At 39.2% G+C, this 22566-nt stretch overlaps 1 protein-coding gene across 3 annotated transcripts in view; it reads left to right on the top strand.

Moving 5' to 3' along the window:
* Positions 1-5787: 5787 nt before the first annotated feature.
* LOC145788641 (uncharacterized) overlaps positions 5788-22566 on the top strand; it is a 32377-nt gene continuing 15598 nt past the window's right edge. For 2 of the 3 annotated variants that reach the window (XM_082874086.1, XM_082874085.1), the window contains exons 1-4: positions 5788-6368; positions 10450-10578; positions 12467-12702; positions 13483-13519. In XM_082874086.1, the coding sequence (XP_082730212.1) occupies positions 6216-6368; positions 10450-10578; positions 12467-12702; positions 13483-13519 (555 nt within the window). In that variant the 5' untranslated portion in view covers positions 5788-6215. The remainder of the gene's footprint in view (positions 6369-10449; positions 10579-12466; positions 12703-13482; positions 13520-22566) is intronic. The other variant, XM_082874087.1, reaches the window with a different exon arrangement.

Here is a 22566-nt window from a genome sequence, read left to right as displayed (position 1 = left end):
CTGGAACGACTTTTCACAGGTCTCACTCCAAACAAATTTGACTCCCTTCCGAGTCAATCTAGTCAAAGGTGAAGCTAATCTGGAGAAATCTCTTACAAACCGGCGATAATACCCAGCTAATCCCAGAAAACTGCGGATCTCAAACACACTCTTAGGCTGTACCCAATCTTGCACTGCCTCTGTCTTGGATGTATCAACAGACACCCCTTCCCTAGAAATTACATGGCCTAAGAACTTCACCTCCTCTAGCCAGAACTCACACTTCCCAAACTTAGCATAAAGCTGATGGGCTCTAAGTAAATCAAGCACCACCCTCAAGTGTTCCTCGTGCTCTTCCTCTGAAGGTGAATAGATAAGGATGTCGTCCACGAAGACGACTACAAAACGATCTAGAAATTCCCGGAATATCCGGTTCATCAAATCCATAAATACTGCCGGTGCATTGGTGAGCCCAAATGGCATCACCAAAAACTCATAGTGGCCATACCGCGTACGGAATGCCGTCTTTGGAATATCCTCCTCCCTGACTCTCAACTGATGATAACCTGATCTCAAGTCTATCTTCGAGAAACAACGGGAACCTTTCAACTGATCGAACAGATCATCTATACGGGGCATAGGGTACTTATTCTTAACCGTAGCCCGATTCAATTTCCGATAATCTATACAAAGTCTCAAAGCACCACCTTTCTTTTTAACAAAGAGGGCCGGTGCTCCCCAAGGCGAAACACTAGGACGTATAAAGCCTTTATCTAGCAACTCCTGGAGTTGGATCTTTAACTCAACTAACTCAGCTGGGGCAAAACGATAAGGTGCCATAGAAATCGGTGCCGTGCCGGGCACTAAGTCAATAGAGAATTCAATCTCTCGATGCAGTGGCAAACCAACAAGATCCTCGGGAAAAACGTCCGAGTATTCACACACCACCCTTGGCAACACAATCTGAGTCTCACCGTCCTCACTAATCGAAAGGTTAGCAAGTAGACCACTAAGCTCACTCCGTCCTCGCGGAACATACCCCGGTGGCAAAACACTACCAACACGGTCCCCCAGAAAATGAAAACACTCACCATTCATGGTACAACAAGTGACTCTCTGGCGGTAGCAATCAATAACTGCCCGGTATGACGATAACCAGTCCATACCCAAAATAACATCGAAACCTCTCATAGGCATAACTACAAAGGAAAATGGGATTCTATGGTAATCAACCTCTATATCACAACCCCTAACACCGTGTTTCAAAATCAATTCACCCCCAAGAGGCGACACTACACAAATAGGAGATGCTAACTGTGCTAACTCCAACTCCAAAACAAATGCAAATGCAGCAGACACAAAGGAATGAGATGCACCCGTATCAATCAAAACATTAGCAACCGAGTTGCAAAACAAGAAAGTACCTCTCACAACAGATGGAGTCGGTACAAGATCCTGCGCGGTAACAGCATACACGCGCCCAGATGACCTCTGATCAACCTGCTCACCCCTAGGAGCATAAGATTGCTGCACCGACTGAGACGATGAAGCCCCCTGATTGGCCCTCGAGGCCTGACCCGACTGAGCTGGCTGTTGACCTTGAATCTGCCTCAAACCAGATGCACCAGGTGTGCCACCCAACTGCGGGCAATACCTCTTCATATGCCCTGGCTGACCGCACTGATAACACGAGAGTGGCTGGCCTCTACCCTGACTCTGGCTCTGAGATCGAGCCGAAGATGATGCTGCTCTCTGCACTCCTCCCCTCTGAGGACAAACTGGAGACTTGTGGCCCAGCTGGCCACACTTGAAGCAGGTAATGTCTCCTTGACTGCCTTTCCCCGAACTAGCACTCGGCACAGGAAAAGTCGATCTAGAAAAGCTACTCTGAGACTGTTGGGGATTAAAACCCTTCTGTCTCCTACCATCACTCTGACCATCCTGACTCCTCTTGGAGCCCTTCTGTCCTTCCTCCTCCTCCTGCATCATGATTTCCATGTGGGCTGCAGCATCAACCAAACGCCCATAATCCCGAATCATAGTTCCCCCAACTCTCAGCTTGAGGCCACGCCTTAACTTCCTCTCAAACTCAATACAACGGCGTTCCTCAGACGCCACCAATTCAGGTGCAAACCTGGACAAACTAGTAAATGCAGCCTCAAACTCGGCCACTGAAGAACTCGACTGCTTAAGCTGACAGAACTGGTCTCTTAGCTTCTCCCTAACTGCTGGAGATAAGAACTTCTCCTGGAAAGCATTCACAAAAGCCTCCCATGTACCTCCTATACGCCCCTTAGTGAACTTCCACCACTGACCCGCATCCCCCTTCAACTGGAATGATGCCAAGGTCACCTTCAACCCCTCGTCTTCGATGCCAAGCATCTCAAACGTCTTCGTTGTCTGTTCGAGCCATTCATCTGCCTTAAGCGGCTCTTTAGGATCACCCACAAATTCATCCGGATTAGACCGGAAGAACTCCCTCTTCAGAAAGGAAGGTCCTGCATCCGCAACAACAACCTGGGCTTGATTCTCAGCCCTAAGAATGCCTACTGACTCCCTGAATGCCCCTGCTATCTCTCGGGCTAAAGCGCCCATAGCCTGCTGGCCTACTGGCTCGGCCACATTGGCCTGGCCAATTCCCTCATGAACTGCCGGAATCTCCTCTGGCACCGGTACCTCCTGCCTACCCGGCCTACCACGCCTACCGCGTCCTCGTCCTGACATCCTAATAAAGGAAACAAACAAAGACGTTAGCACATTAATAAATGTGCCGAAACTAAACACTCGCGTCCTAATGCATTGGACAAAAATAATTCATTCCACGTAAGCACATAATCACATAAGCACCTACGAATTTCATTCCTGGATAATAATAGTCCCGAAGTGTTACCATAGTTCCGGTTGGAAACAACATTGATCAAGTGCCTTTCCAACAAGACTACTAGAAACTCAAGGGTCCAATTAACATCCTAGAAACTACGTTCCATACCCACATAATCACATAAACATGCTATCATATAAGCACATAACAGTACATCTAAGTCTCTATCAAGCGAGACGAACCCATTGTGATACTAATCACTTCCCACGTACCCAAAGTATTCGAACCCGGTACGCTCTGATACCAAGTTGTAACGCCCTCAAAATAAACCCATAATAACCATAACATTAACATGCATTTATAAAAGAAAACGAATCATTTGAGTTATTCATCAGAGTATTCTTATTTGAAAGACATCACATGTAACATCCTGCAACATCAAAATAAATGCCCTAAGGGCTTACATCTTTCCAAGCTAACACTTGGACACAAAAGGATGAGTACTAACTCATTTACAAGTTAAGCCCTAGGCTTGAATGTTTACATGAAATCTCAAAAATAACAAAATAAAACATATAACTAAAGACAAGTCTTCAAAATCCCAAACATCAAATCCTTCCAGGCTAAGTCCGTGGAGGTAGCTTATCACCTGAACCTGAAAATGATGTTCCCATAAAGGGTGAGCCACAGCCCAGTAGAAAAATACTAAACCAAATATAAGCATTGAATAAAGCTATAGCATTCAATAGATGGTTAACCAAGATAATCAATTTTATCATTAAACAGTCTCATGACACTAATGTCTAAGACACATTTCACTTTCCATTATTATCAACATGGCTCAGAACCTGGCCAAACTTACAACAGTGAATTATATATCATATTCACATTACTTCCAATATCAACAAAACAAATGAGACTCATGCTCATGTCAAAACACTTCATACTTCCCATTTGATACACATTTTAGTGCTGTATCAATAATCATGTAAAAACACTTCAATATAATAAGCACACATAAAAATGGTGCTAATGGAGTCCATCCCCTATCTCCTTCCAAACAAAAATCCGGTTTAGAGGTCCATCCCCTATCTTCCCCTAAACCGTGGAGTACATCCCCTATCTCCTCCCAAACAATATGCATATGCAATGCTCAATCAATACATGTAATTTCTGTATTAATTCAATAGTCTAAATTTATGACTTAACAAATTGATTAGTTTCGATTTTCCCTAATCCGCATGCAATGTCTACAACAAGCACGACTATCCTCCACCGATAGCCCAAAACAGACTCGAAAAATAAATATACCAACAATTCAATAGGCGAGTGATTTATATTATCCAACTACACCATTTAATCAATAGATTCCCCAATTTCATGGATTTAACCAAATTCCCCAATTTCCTTAAATTAATTACTCAAATCAATTTAGCAATTCAGCTAGGGTTTTTTTCCCAAAATTTTCAAAGTGTCCCCAACCTATCAAAATACCAAACTTAGAACAAAGCATATAAAATGGAGTAGGAAAATCCCTACCTCGAAGAAAATAATCCGTATGGAGAAGATGGAGATGAAGACCAAAGACCAACGTGCTCCAAATCCCAAGTTTCTCAGATTAAAACGAAGCCCTCAACTCACTCTAACTTTTTAATAAAGGATCTAAGGTAGAAACTCACTCTAAGTAGATCAATCGTAAGAGAGAAGGTGTGTAGAGGGAGAGAGAGAGATAAAAACACTCCAGGGGCGGTTTTTAAAAAGTTATGAAGGAAAAGTAGGTCAAAAAGTGATCCAAAAAGTGAAATCACGGACTGATATAATCGACTCTACGCTCGAGCGTAGAAAGCCCCGCTCGAGCATAAGACACAGAATCATGCTCGAGCGTGAAGAAAGCCGCTCGAGCGTCGATTGCACCCTTCCAGAAGTTTTGCAGGCGCTGGCACCCGCTCGAGCGTCAAACTTCCCGCTCGAGCGGAGGAGCAAAAACAAGGGATCACGCTCGAGCGTAAAAACTACCGCTCGAGCGGAAGAACTGCAGAGCAAAATACTAGGAGATGGAAAATCACGCTCGAGCGTCAAAATTCCCGCTCGAGCGGAGAAGCAACAACGAAGGGACCGCTCGAGCGTTAAAACTTCCGCTCGAGCGTGAAGGCCAAAATCTGGGCATTACCTATTGGCATCTAAAATCAACCAACCTGTAACAGACCCGCCCAACACAACCTATACTTCAAATACAAAGAGATTAAAGGACAACAACAACCAATAAGTAATGACAGGATCTACGGAACCTAAGTCCGGATACAATAATTTAAAGAGAAAAGACCGGGGTCGCTATAGACACGCTATGCATGCAACTTTAAGCAAACTTTCTACGCTTAACTCAATCACTATTCTAGACATAGATGAATTTTATCAATAAAGGATAAGGATAATGATATCGGGTACGGCTTTGCGCCCGATCGCATATCATTCAATCCTCATTTTTTGACAAAATTTTGACACTATAATTTATTACAAGACACATATAAAGATTTTCACAGTTTTTCTTTAATAAAGCAGGGTAGGAGTTATCCATACTTTATTAAAGTAGTGAGTGAAGGAAAATCCTTATCACTGACAAACTCAAATAATTACAGACACAAAATATTTACAGAATCTTTTTTGTCTTTTCTTGGCGTGCATTCTTCTGATATTCAAGGAGAAGCTTTATCTTCTACAGATTTTGTCTTTTTCTGCTCGAGCGCCAGTGATGGTTCTAGGCAGGTTCTTGAAGGATTTCCCAATTATTCATGGAGTGATGCTTCTAGGCGGGTTCTTGAAGGATTTGCAAAATTTAAAGAGTCAAGATTGTGGAACTATTAGAATATTTTTTAAAATATTATAGGAGTCTTGTAGTGGGACCCCCTGTTTGTTTGTTTGTTTTTTTTTTTTTTTTATCCATACATTTTGTCTGCGAGGTAGTCCAGGTTTGCTGCTGAGAGTTGGTCGTAAAAGTCATTTCCATCTCCCATAGGTGGTTCATCGTACCATTCTTAATCATTTTCTTTCATTACCAGTGATTCATGAGAGACGTCATGCTTATAATTAGGGTACTGACTTTCACCGACAAAAATAAAATCCAGTGAATAGAATTTCAAATGGGAAAGTGTAATTTATTTATGTTTTTTCTATTTGTTCAGCCAAATACGGTGAAAACGAGCCTAACAGTGACCTCCTCCCTGTCACAACCGCCATCCCGTGGTGAACTCTCACCATTCAAACCCTGAACCCCTTTTTACTGATCCCCACTTCAAATCAACTTCCACTTCCACACATAGAGAGATTTGTATCTACGTTGGTAGATACAAAGGGATTAAACAAAGAAGAACATGATTCAAGGTTTTGGAATTGAAGTCTCTTCTGCTAAACCGAATCAATGAATTCAAATCCTGAAGACACAGAGATGAGAAACAATGACGCTGATAAACGGCCATCGCCAAACAAACCCTATCAAGAAAAAGCACAAGATACGAAGCTGTGGGGAGTTTTCTTCTTTGGTCTGATCGGAGCTACAGTCACCAAGTTCCTCGTAAGTTCTTTCGAATTCTTCGCACTTGAAAACCCAATTCATTTGGCATTTCTTTTCCCACTTTGTTATGAATTTAAATTCCTCAATGCTTGTGTCGATGAATATGCTTTAAAGATATCAAATTTGGGTGCTAAATCTGATCATTGAAGCTATAGAGCATGTTGCTTTATGGACATAACTGAATTCGATTATGCTTTCACAATTCACGGTTAATCAAACTTCAAAATTTTTGCAACATGTTCTTTAAAAGAAAGTGCAATAAAGATTACCCACCCATAAGGACAATATAATCAAAGAAATTAAACTTGTTGCCGGTTAACCCAGTAGCCTTTTAGACTTTAAAGAGGTTGAGCCTATAAAATGAAAGCATATTGGGAGCTTGTAGAGGGTCCTAAAAGTGAAATTAGAAAGATGGATATCACTGAACAATTAGGTGGAGATGGTGGAGGCTACCGTGGGTGGAAAACAAGGCTACCAGAGTTAAGAGAGGGAGGAGATGGCAGTGAGTGCAACATAGTGATGATCTTAGAAATTTGTTACAACCAATGTTACATGCACTTAGGTACGGTCTTGGGTGTGTGTATGTATATATGTATCCAAGCATTGGGATCATATAATATTGAACATGTTATGCATAACAAATGAAGTCTTAAGCGTGTTATGTTAAAAGCTCGATTATTCATACATATTGTTGGGTGCATGTTCATTTGGACATAATGATGGTCACATATCCCATGCCCTAATGCAAGTGTCAAGTGCCCAATATAGGTGTTTCATGAGTTTAGAAAAGTCCACACTACATAGGCTACATCTTAATGGTTTACTTAAGAAGCACAAACACTTTTAAAAAGGTAGTGTGTTTGTGTCGGATATCAACACTCGTCAGACACTTCTCGAAACGTGTCCGACACTCATCCAAATGTGTCTTTTTTTTATTTTTTATTTTAATTTTAGACTCGGCCACTTGGAGGACACATATGTCTATTGATTAGACACACACAAAACTAATTATAAATTTGAACAAAATAATTTAGAATATAATAATAAAAGAAAAATAATGTCAATTTATAAAAATTAGTATTATATTATATTTATTTATTGTCATGGAATGATATATTCATATATATGACACATAATGAATATATAAAATTATATGTTATATGTGTGCACGTATCGTGTCCTGCAATTTTTGAAAATTAGTAAAGGGGTTCCTAGGGCTTGTTTCTAGCCATAGTGACCATGGTGGTGTTGAAAGCATCTTGAATCATGTAGGAGATAATAAGTCTTTCGAGAGGAGAGGAGGAACGAGCACGAGAATCATGGTTCGGTGGAGAGTCCATTAGTTGAGCCATGTTGCTATTAACAAGGGGTGGCCCAAGCAGTGCCTTGAGCCATGCCTCAAGATACTCTATGCTATGACTCGTCCTATGGTGTCATGGCTTGAAGCTAAGGCACCCATGGCACCAAGTGCATTAGCTAGCCAGACCACCATACTTGTTGGTTCATGTGCCTCCCATTTAGGCTAGGCCTCATGATCTCAATCGTCTATTCTAGAAATGATGTGGAACCAAGATGGTTTTCCACTTGAAGATTTTTTCTTGAGTTGGAGATAATGTGGTGCCTACAAGGCTTGTCATGTGGTGATGTCTATTCAACCTCCCATAGCTACCAAGTCGAGTGTGTACACACAAATTTCTTATGTGCAAAATAAAAAAAAATAGTGACAAAATATAAATTTATTAATTTTGAATGATGTGATTACAATCTCTGGATGCTATTGTAGAAAAGAATGATCATTTGATTTTTCTCTTCAAAAATTTGACTCAAGGGCTTGACAGCTTGTTTCCAAATCAAACCGTGAAATTTCCTCCAAGTTGCACGAAGAAGACGGTGAGTTTGATAAGTCGACTCATTGGTTTGATAGTTTGTTCCCGAATTGAAAGGCGAAATCTTCTCCAAGTAACGCAAAGAAGATGACGAATTTGTAGGACTTTGACTTGAGGGCTTGACAACTTATTCTCAAATCAGATTTGCACAATCTTTATCAATTTAGTAGAAGAACATACTAAATTTGTAGAATTTCATGACGAATTTTGATTTGAATCTCAAAGCTTTAAGTATGATAGAGATTGATGGAGCTTCGTCACAAGCTATTGCCTTGAAATTGAAGGCTTTGGCAAAAAAAGTTTTTCAAGGCTTGGCAGCTTTAATCCAATGGAGCTTTCTCTCTACGTGATTTGTATTTGTAGAATTGTATATAGAATTTGTATGTAAAACTCTCCTGGAGATCACCTCTATTTATAAGCATAGGTGGAGAAGAGTCTTAATAGACACCACTTTCTTTGATAATTATCTCTGACTTATTTAAAGATAAATACCAAAATATCATGTGCCATAATTTTATGTGGAAATTTCAGTTAAGTGTAAGTTCTAAAAAATATTTACAAATAAGTAGTAAACTTTATAAACTTTTTCATGAATTTATACTAACTTTCTCAAATTACCACTGAATGGTAATTTCCCCTAATTTAACTGGCTTGACCACCTTAATGGGACAAGTGGCTTAATTTGATTAGCCCAAAGCTTGTCATCTTGAAGAGTGTATCATTTTGAGACGGGGCAACTTGTGATTTGACCATTCTTGTAATAATGATTTGATACCAATTAGACACATGGCAGGATTTGATTTGCCAAAACTATGTCATATTTTTTAGGTCTTTGTAGTACTTGGCAGTTTGTAATTGGCTGAATTTCTTACATGCTTACAAAATGATCCCCACGCCCCAACATGGACCATAAAACAGCTTGAAGACCACATTATAACTGTGCACCAAACCTTGAGGGTCCTTGGTTCTACTTGCCAATCTAGGCAAAAATTAGTTTTGTTCTGAGAAGGATACTCTTGCCAAAGAATCTCACTCTTCGCAACGTGTGAGAGGCCCATACAAGAAAGTCTCACTCTTGGCCAAGACAAATGTTTTTGCATGAGAAGCACATCCATGCGACACAACATGGACATATTGACGTGACAAATTTTAAAAATGCATGACATGACACATGGGAGACACACACAAACTATATAGTTTTATATACTTACTATATCTCCTATATATGAATATTTCATTAAAAAAAACACAGATTTCTAAATTTTAAAGGGGGATAGATTAATTGGTATAAATCTAAAATGTCTTTCTTTTATCTTTGGATCCCAAGTTATTTTGTTAAAAGTTGTAACATGTTTCGTATGTGTCTAAGCAATGTGTGTCCCTCAAAAATCCAAAACATGTTTGGGTATAAAAAAGTAAAAAAAATAATAGACACATTAAGGAGTGTAAGTGTTGATGCTCCTTTAGTTTATGCTTTGTTCTCATAGTTCCCTATTGAGAGATTATTTCCCTTGAGGCTTCCAAAAGCCTTAGGAGATCAATATGTCATTGAAGTACTTGGGAGATTCATGAGATTGGGCTCTTGCGAAGAGCTTTATTATCCTAGTGTTCACATTGAGGCGCTACGAATCCTTTTAGGAGCTTCTCATCCTTCGAGGGCATGACGTCAATGTACTCATGAGCTTTGATGGAGAATGCTTGTAATAGCTTTCTCTCGAATAATGGAGGCTATTAGGATTTTGTAGGAATCACCTTGAAGTTGTCACTCTTGAGCTACTTGGGCTCTTCACTTCACATAGACGATAGAGCTAATGGTTATACTCTTGATGATGTTTATCCCAAAAGATGGTGTTTTGTCACCCATTAATTAAAGGCATTTTTTCTCTACCAGCTACATGGAAAAGGGACAAAGTGATAACACTTGTTTGCCATTGGTGGCTTCCTTTCAATGGAAGTCTCCACTGCTTTATTTACTTTTAAGAGAGGGTGCACTGGCTGTTTCTTTTCACCAAATAAAATAAAAACAACTTTTTTGGGTGTAAACTGAAAATATTGTTGTTGCACAAGTGAGTACTTATATTCTCAAGGGACTTCTTTATGTTGGCTTATAAATCTTTTGAAATAGTTAAAATTTATTTCTCTCTCTCCCTCTCTCTCTCTCTCTCTCTCACATTTATGTTGGTGTTCCACAACAGTTGAACAGGTCACAGTCATCATGGAAAGGTCCAACTGGTGGTTCTTTCAGGTCAAGTTTTCAAGGGGAAGCAAGGAAAAGACATAACCGTCGAATGCAGGAGGAGTATGAAGAGGAAATGGAGAGAGTGGTGAGATTTGCCTCTTTGTTAATTTTGTGTTTTATAGCTCTCGTTTATTGCTTTAAATGGTGTTGGAAACTCTGTTGAAATATGATGACATATTATTATGGTGTTTTTTTTTAATTATTATTTTCCTTAGTTGCCCATTCAATCATTCTAAAAGACCTTTATTTCTTGCTTCCCTTTTTCTCTCTTAAAAATGTGGAAGTTTGTTAATTAGGACTTACTTAAGTCATGACATTTGTTGCTCACAGTCACACTGGTGTTATGCATTGCTTTGGTTAAATATATTTGAGGTTTTGTGGTCATCACTTATTACTAGTGTAGGATGCATGATTTCATCAATTTTGTTTCTTGGAAAAAGGTTATATAGTTTCCTTAGATCAAAACTGTTGAAGGTCTGACAAACTTTTTGTGAATTAAAAATCAGAATTACACTACAATTTAAATGTTTAAGATAAGAGTACTAGTCTAAAAAAAAAAAGGGGGGTATATACACTCTATGAGATTTATCAAAAACACAAATTCCCCCATCACGTTTGGGAAATTACATCCCACCCATTGAGGTTTCCAATCACATAACAAACGACTCCCTCCATTAATAAACCATTAGGTCAAACTAATTGAGTGTATGATGTAAGCGACAAATTTCTTTTTAGAAATACCTATATTAACCTAAAGTTTCGTATCTACCTTATTTCCCATTTTCTCTCAACTAGTAACACCATTTTGCCCAATCATCACATTGCCTTCTCCCACTGTCGATCAACATCATCGTTATTATTGTCTATAAGCATTTAGTGTGTTGCTGAGGAGGGTTGGAGTATCTTGTGGTGATGTAGAGAGAGGGATTTAGTGGAAGGTGGATGCAAGATAAGGGTAGTATGATAATTTTATTTTGGTATTAGAGGGTATTTGGATAATTATTTATTTATTTTTTCTGATGCAAGATAAGGGTAGTATGATAATTTTATTTTGGTACTAGAGGGTATTTGGATAATTTTATTTATTTTATTTTTTTTGTTCAGTCAGTTGATTTGAAGGACAAATTCTGACAACAGTATTTTGTAATTTTCAGAATCTGAGGGGGGAATCCATATTTTTGACAAACCTTAGAGGGTGTATTTGGAATTTACCCTTAAAAGTAAGAGAGAAAAGTCTTCAATATCTTACTCAAATAGATTTAAAAATATGTTCATCCCCTTCTGAAGAAAATCTGTTAGAATGTTAAGGTACATAATGTTATATTTTAGAAAATGCCCTTAAAATCATATAAATATAATTGAAAAAAAATTTGCTGTTACATGAAGCATAACAGTAGGAAAGACTGAAACCACACATGATGTTTTCAAATGTGTATATATCTTTTGGATAGATTTCTAATGATATAATTAAATGAAATAGATAAGCATATATTATCTTGTAAGTTAAAGAAATCACAAGTACCCTTGTGTGTTTAAGGCAAAAGATGGTTCTACGGATTTTTCATGGAGTAAACTAGCCTATGGTGTGTGAGCCCTAATTTTTTAAAGGGAATGCTACACATATGTTGTTTCGCCAGTAGGCTTAGTTGTCTTACAAAGCTCAAAGCTCTTGTCTCAGTCCTTTTTTTTTTTTTTTTTTTTTAACTTCTTTCTGTTCTCTTGATGAGTTATCCTGTAATATTGTTTCTCTTAATGATCTATGATTTTGTTTTAGTTGTATAAATTATATTTAAAAATTCAGTGATATGTTCTCTGCCTTTCTTGATGTTGATGCCATACATTCTAAAACTGTAACTGCTTCCATAATGCCTTGCAATCTGTTGAGGATTATGGTGAATGTGCTGAAATTTAATTCTTTGGTCCTTACTAATGTTTTGGGTCTAGCGATGACTTGATTCTTCTTCTCTTCCTAGGAACGTATAAAGCGCATGCAAAGTGTATTTAATAGAGAGAGGAATAAAAACAAAAGGAGCTACGAGAGCTGGAGGGAAAGTGGTCCAGGTGTGTATCATCAACATTTCCAGCGGGAAGATTGGTATTGGAAGACTGATACATCATACAGAGATCAGAGCACTAATTTCAGGGGAACTCCTCGAGACAGGGCTAATTATGCATATTCTCATCATTACTCAGTTTTGGGTCTTGACAGGTAATGGTCACTATTGCAGAAATTAGGCAGCTATCCAAGTTGGTGATACCGTTGCTTTGTTTGGTTATTTTGTTTTGATCATGGTCTAGAACAAGATATCACTGTAAAGGTGAAATTTATAACTTCAAAATTTTATCTGCAAATTACTTGGTTAAGAAGTTGTTGAACATATAAGTGATTCCAAGTCATAGATTACGAAGAGTGATAAAAAAATCTCGTGCATTTGAGTACCTTCAATGATGCATCAGAGCTCATCTTATCAATGGTTTTGGGCTTTTAAGCTGTGCCATTTAAAGTTGACTGATCTTTCCGTCCGTGTCACTGAAAGGGGTTAATTGGGGCCCCAATCATTTTGTTCTTTTGTCATTTATTTATTAATTTGAGTGAACATTTTTTGCTTTGTTATAGCTAAATTTAAAGTTTAAATTAACAGAGATAAAAACAAATATATAGAATTGGTTTATATGCAATTGATGTGATTCAATTCCATTCTACCATTTTTTATTTTGCCGTCATAATTTACATAATATTTTATGCTAAGTGTCTAGCTTTGTAATAAAAGCTGAAATTATGTTGAAATCCCAACACTACGAATTATTTCCAATAAGAAACCCCCCTTCTAAGGTGAAGGCATTTGCTTGTGTGATCAAGAAGTAACTTGACTTTGTACAAGTAAATATAAATTCATGTCATCTCAGTCGAATCTTGTGTATGGTATTGCAACTGCATAATGGTTTAACTTTCTTTCTATGTTTTTGTGATTTTCTTTCTTTGCAACAGGTTGAGAACAAAACCATACACTGATGATGAGATTAAGGTATTTGCCACAATTTAAGTGGAGTACTCTCTCTCTCTCTCTCTCTCTCTGTTGAATTTTGAGATTTAGTGCCTTGATTTGTGTGTTCTCTTAATATTTTCTCTAAGTATATGATATTTTGGTTGATTTTCATTCTTGCCCGGCCTTTTCTCATCTTATATCTGTTCGAATATATGTTAGGATTACTTTATTATTTGTTTCCTTATTTAGATTATATGTTTGATTCCTTCCTTGTAGTCTTCTTAGGTTAATTAATATAAAAGGGTGTGATATCATTATCAGCCCTAAGTTTGATTTTACCTAAACAAACATGGTATCAGAGCCACCTAAACCCTAGCTTTTGACCTTCGTTTGCCCCTTACCAGTCAAGCACAGCACCACCCAACACCACCAGAGAGCAGCCGGCACCAAAACAGCCACATCCGACGGCACCCACTCTTCTCCCGTCATTGCCCATCATCTGGTAGTGACTTGACACTGCCTTGCAACCCTGAGGTTACCTTCGCTGCTGACCTGCGACCCCTCTAGGGCCTGTTGCACCTCCAGTTTGTTTCTCTAGGGTGGTCTGTTCACCCCGAATACTCCTAGGGCTTATTCGGCTCATCCTTGATGATGGGCTAGGACTTCGGCAGCCTTACTCCAGCTTGCCAATCCCTTCTTCTCTGTCTAGAGGCTTCGAATCAAACCTATGTCGTGATTGGCTCATCTGTTCATAGTTTGCTCCTTGCTACCAGTTTTCTACTACAATACTGAGTGTTCTTCAGGCCGCTGTTCTGATTGATGGTATTTCTTTTAGTTTTTTGGTTATTTCTTGGGTCTATATATGACCCTGCAATTCAGCTTTGACTGATTGTATTACTCCCATGGTGTGTGGTTAAGTGTGTGTGTGTGTCTTGATTCTGGCTATTTTTGCTCTCTTCTGGTAATAGTGATTATTGCAGATTGTTGTTTGGAGTGTAGTTTTTTTTTTTTATGATGGCTGACATTACTAGTGCATCAATCCCTAGTCTCCAGTCCCTTAAAGTGGAGAATCCTATTATTACTACGCTACTACATCCGAAAACTTCAATCCTAGCCTGAAAATCACCACATCTCTATTTAATGGTCAGAATTACCTTGCATGGTCACAATGTCTGATACTTTTCTTGAAGAGTCGAGGAAAGATAGGTTATGTTGATGGAAGAATCCAAGCACCTAGTATCATTGAACCTAGTTATGACCAATGAGAGATTACTAATTCTTTGATTATAGGCTGGCTCATGCATTCTATAGTTCCTGAGATTGGTGAGGACTACTTGTCTATGGATACTACCCAGGATATTTGGGAGGCTGTGGCTACTACCTATTCCCAGAAGGGAAATTTCTTCCAAACGTTTGAGTTGCGCCACTCTATTGAGCGCTCAGTACAGGGGGAGTAGACTGCTCTTCAATATTTCACATTTCTTACTAATGGATGGAAACGCTTGGATCACCTCTTGGATTACAAACCTGTCTACACAGCTGATTCTGTGAGATATCGGAAATTTATTACACAAGAAAGTGTTTTCAAGTTTCTGGAAGGTCTCAACGTGGAGTTTGATCCTGTCCAAAGCTGTGTTCTTGGCATGGATGTTCTTCCCTCTCTCTCCAGGAGGCCTTTACCTATGTCCAAAATGAGGAGAGTCGTCATTTTGCTATGATGCCACCTACTTCTACAGACCGCTCAGCCTTACTTTCTGCTTCCCCTTGGGAGGGACTAGTTTGCCCCTCACTTCTCCTAATCCTTCAGCGAAGGATAATTTGGTCTGTGATTACTGCCGCTGGCTGAGACATACTTGTGAAACATGTTGGAAGCTTCATGGTGCTCCCTTCCGGGGGCGTGGTGATCGGTTTGGTAAGAGGACGTCAATCAGGCCAATCGAGAGGACGTGGCCCTAACTCCCGTGCCTATCAGTCTAGTGCAGTTGACTCACATGCCACTACTTCGGGTACTCCAAGTGTTCAGTCTTCTGATGCTATGTCTAGCATGTCTACTTCTGAGCTTGAGGATGTCTTGCGTCACTTATTGGACCGTTGGTCTTCCCCTACTCTTACAGGTGCACCTTCCTCTTCGTTTGCCCACTCAGGTAACTTAGCCTCTTCTCTTATTATTTTTTTGTCCCATAAGTCTTTACCATGGATTATTGATTCTGGTGCCACCGATAATATGTTTGGGTCATCTGATCTTTTCTTGGACTATAAGCCCACTTCTGGTCAAGACAAAGTTAGAATTCCAAATGGTACTATTTCTTTTATTTCTGGGAAAGGTTTAATCCGTGCTACTCCTTTTACACCTTTGTCATATGTTTTTCATGTTCCAAATTTCTCAGTTAATCTTTTATCATTGAGTTGTCTTACTTGGGATTTGAATTGTAGTATGACCTTTTTCCCTGATCATTGTTTGTTTCAAGACCTTATCACGAGGAGGAGGATTGGCAGTGGTAGAATGGAACGTGGTCTCTATATCCTGGATCAGACAAACAAGTTGGCTAATCATCCGTCTAGTTTCCAACCACCATGGAGGACTTGTGACTGTGGCATCGGCTTCTTGGGCATCCGTCTTTTTTATTACTTAGGCATTTATTTCCCTCTATTTTTACCAAAAATATGTTTTGTGAGTCCTGTCAACTTGGCAAACAACACAAAGCTTCTTTTGCTTCCAGTCTTAATAAAAGTTTAGTATATTTTTTCTTAATGCATTATGATGTGTGGGGTCCATCTCGTGTTGTGTCTTTAAAAGGTCATAGATGGTTTGTCACCTTTATAGATGACTTTTCTCATACTACTTGGGTGTAACTCATGAAAGAAAAGAGTGAGGTTTTTTCTATGTTTCAAAATTTCCATAAAATGAAGTATTCAATTTGGTGCAGTTGTAAAAATATTACGTTCTGATAGAGGAGGTGAATACGTTGATTCAGGGTTAGCGACATATTTTTGCACACATGGCATTATCCATTAGACTACTTGCAGTGACACCCCTTAGCAAAATAGGGTGGCCAAGCGCAAGAATCGTCATCTTCTTGATATGGCTTGCTGTATGTGTTTGTCTATGGGTGTGACTCGGTCCTATTGGGGAGAGACTGTTCTCGTTGCTGCATATCTCACTAGTCCTCTTTCTACAAGCTCTTCTCCAGGTCCTCTTAGGATCCAAGTATCTGTTTTCCATCTCCACTAAAATCTTTGGATGTGTCTATTTTGTCCATAATCATTTCCCTACTCGGCGTAAGTTGGATCCTCTCTCTCTCAAGTGTATTTTGTTGGGGTACTCGCTAACTCAAAAGGGATATAAGTGTTATCACCCTCCATCTCGTAAGTGGTTTGTCTCCATGAATGTCACTTTCTTTGAGTCCCAGTCCTACTTTTTGTCATGTTCAATGTCACAGTCATCCCTTCAGGGGGAGTCTTGGTATGAAATGATTCCTATTGTTCTTGTTCCTGTTGCTCCTGGACCATTACAAGGTGCGGAGACTGTCTAGGGTGAACCAAATGGTACTACAAATACAGAATCCGATGTCATTAAGAACAAGGAAGGCAAGTATATGTCAGGGACAAAGAAAGGCAGAAAGTTACTTAGATGCAAGAGACCAATTCTAACCATCCACTGTTGTCTCCTTCTCCTGATGAGAGTCCAAATAACACTCGTGTTCCCCTTGAGTCCCTTGATATTACTATTCCTGAGCCTACTGACCTTGATATACCTATTTCCAAATGAAAGGGTGTGAGATCTTGTATTCATCATCCTATCTCTAACTTTGTATCCTATTCTCATTTGTCTTCTTCATGTAAAACCTTTGTGTCAAAAATTTCCTCTATTAGTATACCTAATCATTTTTAGGATGCTCTTGCTATCTCGAAGTGGAAACTTGTCATGATAAAGGAAATGAAAGCACTTTGTAAGAATGACACTTGGGGTTTGACTAAATTACTTGGGGCAAATGAACTGTGGGATGCAAATGGGTGTATACTGTGAAGTACAAGGCAGAAGCTTCAATTGAGCGGTATAAGGCTCGACTTGTGGCAAAGGGTTTTGCTTAGACCTATAGGGTGGACTATCAAGAGACATTTGCTCCAATTGCTAAGATGAATTCAATCAGAGTACTTCTCTTTCTGGTAGCTAATCTGGATTGGCCACTTCATCAGTTTGATGTAAAGAATGCTTTCCTACATGGTAACCTACAAGAGGAGGTGTATATGGACATTCCTCCTGACTTTGAAACTCTTCAAACTAAGGGTAATATGTGTCGACTTCAGAAATCATTATATGGCCTCAAACAGTCCCCTAAGGCTTGATTTGAGAGGTTCACACAGGCGATGTTGAAATATGGCTTCAAACAGAGTTAGGCTAATCATACTCTGTTTGTTAAACATTCCTCTCATGGTAAAACTACCGCTCTCATTGTATATGTGAATGACATAGTGTTTATAGGAGACGATGGTGAGGAAATCCCTTTATTGAAGAAGTATTTGGCAAGTGAGTTTGAAACCAAAGACTTGGGAAACCTGAAGTACTTTTTGGGGATTGAAGTGGCTAAGTCCAAAGATGGAATTTTCATCTGTCAGAGAAAATATGGTCTTGACCTATTGAAGGAAACAGGGATGCTTGGAAGCAAAACTTGTGACACATCACTGGAGCCTAATCAGAAACTTAGTGATGATAGTGGGGGAGCAGCCGTGGATAGGGGAAGTTATTAGAGACTAGTGGGTAAGCTTATTTACTTATCACATTCTTGTCCTGATATTGCTATTGTCGTTAGTGTGGTTAGCCAGTTTATGCATCCTCCTCATGAAATACACTTGGATGCAATTATGAGAATCTTAAGATACTTGAAATCTTCCCCTGGAAAAGGTCTTGATTTTTCGAAACATGATCATCTGAGTGTGGAAGCTTATAAAGATGCTAATTGTGCAGGATCGGTAACTGATAGGAGGTCCACTTCAAGGTATTGTGCCTTTGTTGGAGGCAATTTGGTTACTTGGAGAAGTAAGAAACATAATGTGGTTGCCAGGTCTAGTGCAGAAGCTGAGTTTAGAGCTATAGCACAAAGTGTGTGTGAGCTCTTGTAGATCAAGATGTTATTGAGTGATCTGAAATTTGGCTAGATAGACTCTGTGCGGCTATATTGTGATAATAAGGCTGCCACTAACTTAGCTCATTATCCGGTTCAACATGACAGGACAAAACATGTTGAGATTGATCGTCACTTCATCAAAGAGAAGCTCACTAGTGGCACAATATGTTTTTTATTTGTGAAGTCTGGTGAACAACTTGCAGCTATCCTCACCAAGGGAGTTAGGAGTAAACCTTTTCATGAGATTCTTGGCAAACTGGGCATGAGAGATATCTTTGCACCAGCTTGGGAGAGTGTTAGAATAATGTTAGGATTACTCTAATATTTGTTTCCTTATTTAGATTATAAGGATAAACTTACTTTACCCCCCTGTGATTTGGGCCGGGTGCGGTTTATCCCCCTGACATTCATAAATCACTACATAACCTCCATGTGGTTTGTGGACTAAAATACACACTAGCTTCTATTAACAGAAATTGTAAATTGACAATTATGCCCTCACCTTCATCTTCTTCTTCTCTCTCTCCATTTCAGGGGAAATCCAATTTTCTCTCTCTCCATCTTCATCTTCATCTTCTTCTTCTTCTCTCTCTCTCTCTCTCTCTCTCTCTCTCTCTCTCCATTTCAAACTTTATATGTGTACATATATATATACATCTACAATCTCATCTTTATCTTTTTCTTGATCATGTGTACATACACACATACATATATACATATCAAACCCAAAGCAAAAACCCAAAAATCATGGTTTTTGCTCTTTGATTGTACTCCAATTCATAAAGTCTATGGTTTTTGCTCTGTGTTTCGGATAATGATGTTGATGAATCCAAAATAATTTTATGATTCCAAAAGCATGTTGATTTTAGAAATATATGACATATATATATATATATGAATCTATACATATATGTGTGTGTCAAAATCGTGCATCTATATATATATGTTCACTGTGCAGCTATATATATATGTATGTGTCATATATCTTTGATTTGGGAAGATTATAAAATAAAATAAAAAATAAAAAAATAAAAAGAAAAGAGAGAAAGAGAGAGAGAGAGAGAGAGAGAGAGAGAGAGAGAGAGAGAGAGAGAGAAGATGTTGATTTCAGATTTCTATGGCAGACAAAAGAATGGCATTGTGATGTTATTGTGATGTTTTCCAACAAGTATAGGAGGTGTTGATGGATATGTAGAAATGAAGTAGATGGAGATATAGTAGAAAGAGTGGCATTTTTTTATAAATTTGAAGTTGTGTAAGGGGCATTTTCGTCTTCAAAATGAACGTACTCTGCACATAGGCGAGTGGTTCTCACATTCTGTTATGTTAGACAGAAAAGGTAACAGTGCACTTTAGTCTACAAACCACAGGGGGGTTATGTGGTAATTTCTGAATGTTAGGTGGGTAAACTGCACCCAGCCCAAACCACAAGGAGCTATAGTGAAGTTTGCCCTAGATTATATGTTTGATTCCTTCCTTGTAATCTTCTTGGGTTAATTAATATAAAAGGATGTGATATCATTATCAACCCTAAGTTTGATTTTCTCTAAACAAACATTATCTTCGAGAGACTTAATCCATCAACTCTTATTAATGTCCACATCCTCCCTATCTATTTTATTTTATGTTAGGATATTTCATTGAATTTTAAGGTGCATTGGGCCTTCTAAACGTGATTTTTGCAGGGCCACATGTAATGCATCTACAAAAATAAGTTCAAATGAATAATTATATGTTTGAATGCATGCATGCATGTATGTATGTATGTATGTGTTAGAATAATATATTATTATTTAGGTTATTATTTTGTAATTATTCTATGCCTCAGGGCTTTCCTTGTAATTATTAACTTCATTAATATAAATAGAGGATGATATTCTAATCATTCCTTAATCTTCGAATTTTCTAAAAATAACATGGTCTCAGAGCCTAACCCTAAAACCTAAATTCCTCTACCTATACAATACCCACCGGAGCCACCATAGAGCCACCACACAGTCGTCAATAGCCACCACAGAGCCACCACACAGTCGTTCCTTTCTCTTCCATCGTCACACCCTTTCTCTTTCATCGTCATCAGGGACTGGGCTAGGAGAGCCCTAGGCAGCCCGACTGGGTATGTCGTTTGTCCTAGGTAGCCCGGCTGGGTGTGTCGTTTGCCCTATCCCTGTTGACTTGCCTGTTGTCTGTCCCTGTCCATGTCTTCGTGATGATGTCTTGTTGATTGTATGTGTCGACTTGCCTGACTGGGTGCTTCATTTTTCCCTTTAATTTGAAAAAAAAAAAAAATGCATTAAAGAAGAAAAAAAGGGTTGATGTGTTTTTAAGTCTTTAATTTTCTTAGTGGTCATTGTGTTTGTATTCCTCCACCTTCCGGGTTTGTGATTGACACTAGTTTTGTTGAGGGTTTGGTATTACAGTATCTATAGCAGATTCTACCGGTGCGTCCGCTACTTCTCAGACACCTAGGAGAAAAAGTTTTCCTATACCTACTACAATGACTGATAACCCCAATCCTAGTCTTAAAATCACTATCTCTCTATTTAATGGTCAGAACTATCTTGTGTGGTTGCAGAGTTTGACTATGTTTTTGAAGAGCAGAGGGAAGATGGGATATGTGGATGGCAGGATACAGGCACCAAACACAACTGACTCGGGTTATGACTAATGAGAGATTACCAACTCTTTGATTATGGGTTGGCTTATTCATTCGATGGTGCCAGACATTGGCGAGGGCTACTTATTTATGGAGATTGCCCAGGATGCTTGGGATGCTGTGGCTGCCACCTATTCTCGCTAAGGGAATTTCTCACAGGCATTTGAGTTATACCAGTCTATTGAGAGCTCTGTTTAGGGGGAACAGATGGTTCTTCAATACTTCACCTACCTCACCAATGGCTGGAAACGCCTTGATCACCTGCAAGACTATAAGCCTGTTTGCACTGTTGATTCAGTCGGGTACAGGAAGTTCATTGCACAGGAAAAGGTCTTCAAGTTTTTGACCGGTCTCAATGTGGAGTATGATCCGGTTCGGGGTCAGGTTCTGAGTATGGACACTCTTTCTTCACTTCAAGAGGCATTTGCCTATGTACAGAATAAGGAGTCGCCAATTTGCTATGATGTCCCCTGTTTCTGCTGACCGCTCAGCATTACTATCTACCTCTAGAGATGGCCTCAACATGACTCCCATCCCTCCGTTTACCACCAAGGCGTCTATATTCTGTGATTACTGTAAGAAGCCGCGGCATACTCGTGAGACGTGTTGGAAGCTCCAGGAGGAGCCTTGGTATGAAGTGATTCTTGTGATTCCTTTGGTGGAACTAGTTGTGCTTGCACCACCACCTCCTATTGGGACTACAAAACCCAATGTCACCAAGGATAGGGAAAGGCAAGTTTATGTCAGGGACAAAGACAGACAGAAAGTTAACTGCATATAAGGGACCACTTCTGTTCCTCCATTGCCATCTCCTGCTTCTGATGAGAGTCTGGGTAACTTTGAATCTCTTAAGTCCATTGATCTTGATGTCCCTATTGCAAAGAGAAAGGGTGTGAGATCTTGTACAAAACATCCTATCTCAAATTTTGTGTCCTACTCTCATTTGTCATCCTCATATAGAGCGTTTGTGTCAAATATTTCCTCTGTTAGCATTCCTTACCATTTTCAGGATGCTCTTGCTACCTCTAAGTGGACTTGCCATGATTGAGGAAATGAAAGCACTTAGGAAGAATGACACTTGGAAATTGATTGAGTTACCTAAGGGCAAACGACCTGTGGGACGCAAATGGGTGTATACTGTGAAACACAAAGCAGACGGTTCTATTGAGCGTTACAAGGCTAGACTTGTGACAAAAGGGTTCACTCAGACATATGGCGTTGACTATCAGGAGACCTTTGCACCTGTGGCTAAAATGAATTCAGTCAGAGTACTTCTCTCTCTAGTAGCTAATCTAGATTGACTA

This window comes from Camellia sinensis, chromosome 6, assembly GCF_055761805.1.
Source record: "Camellia sinensis isolate YWXY chromosome 6, ASM5576180v1, whole genome shotgun sequence".
Taxonomy (NCBI): Eukaryota; Viridiplantae; Streptophyta; class Magnoliopsida; order Ericales; family Theaceae; genus Camellia; species Camellia sinensis.
The sequence above is the reverse complement of the archived record's forward strand: the minus strand, read 5'-3'. Positions and strand labels throughout refer to the sequence as shown.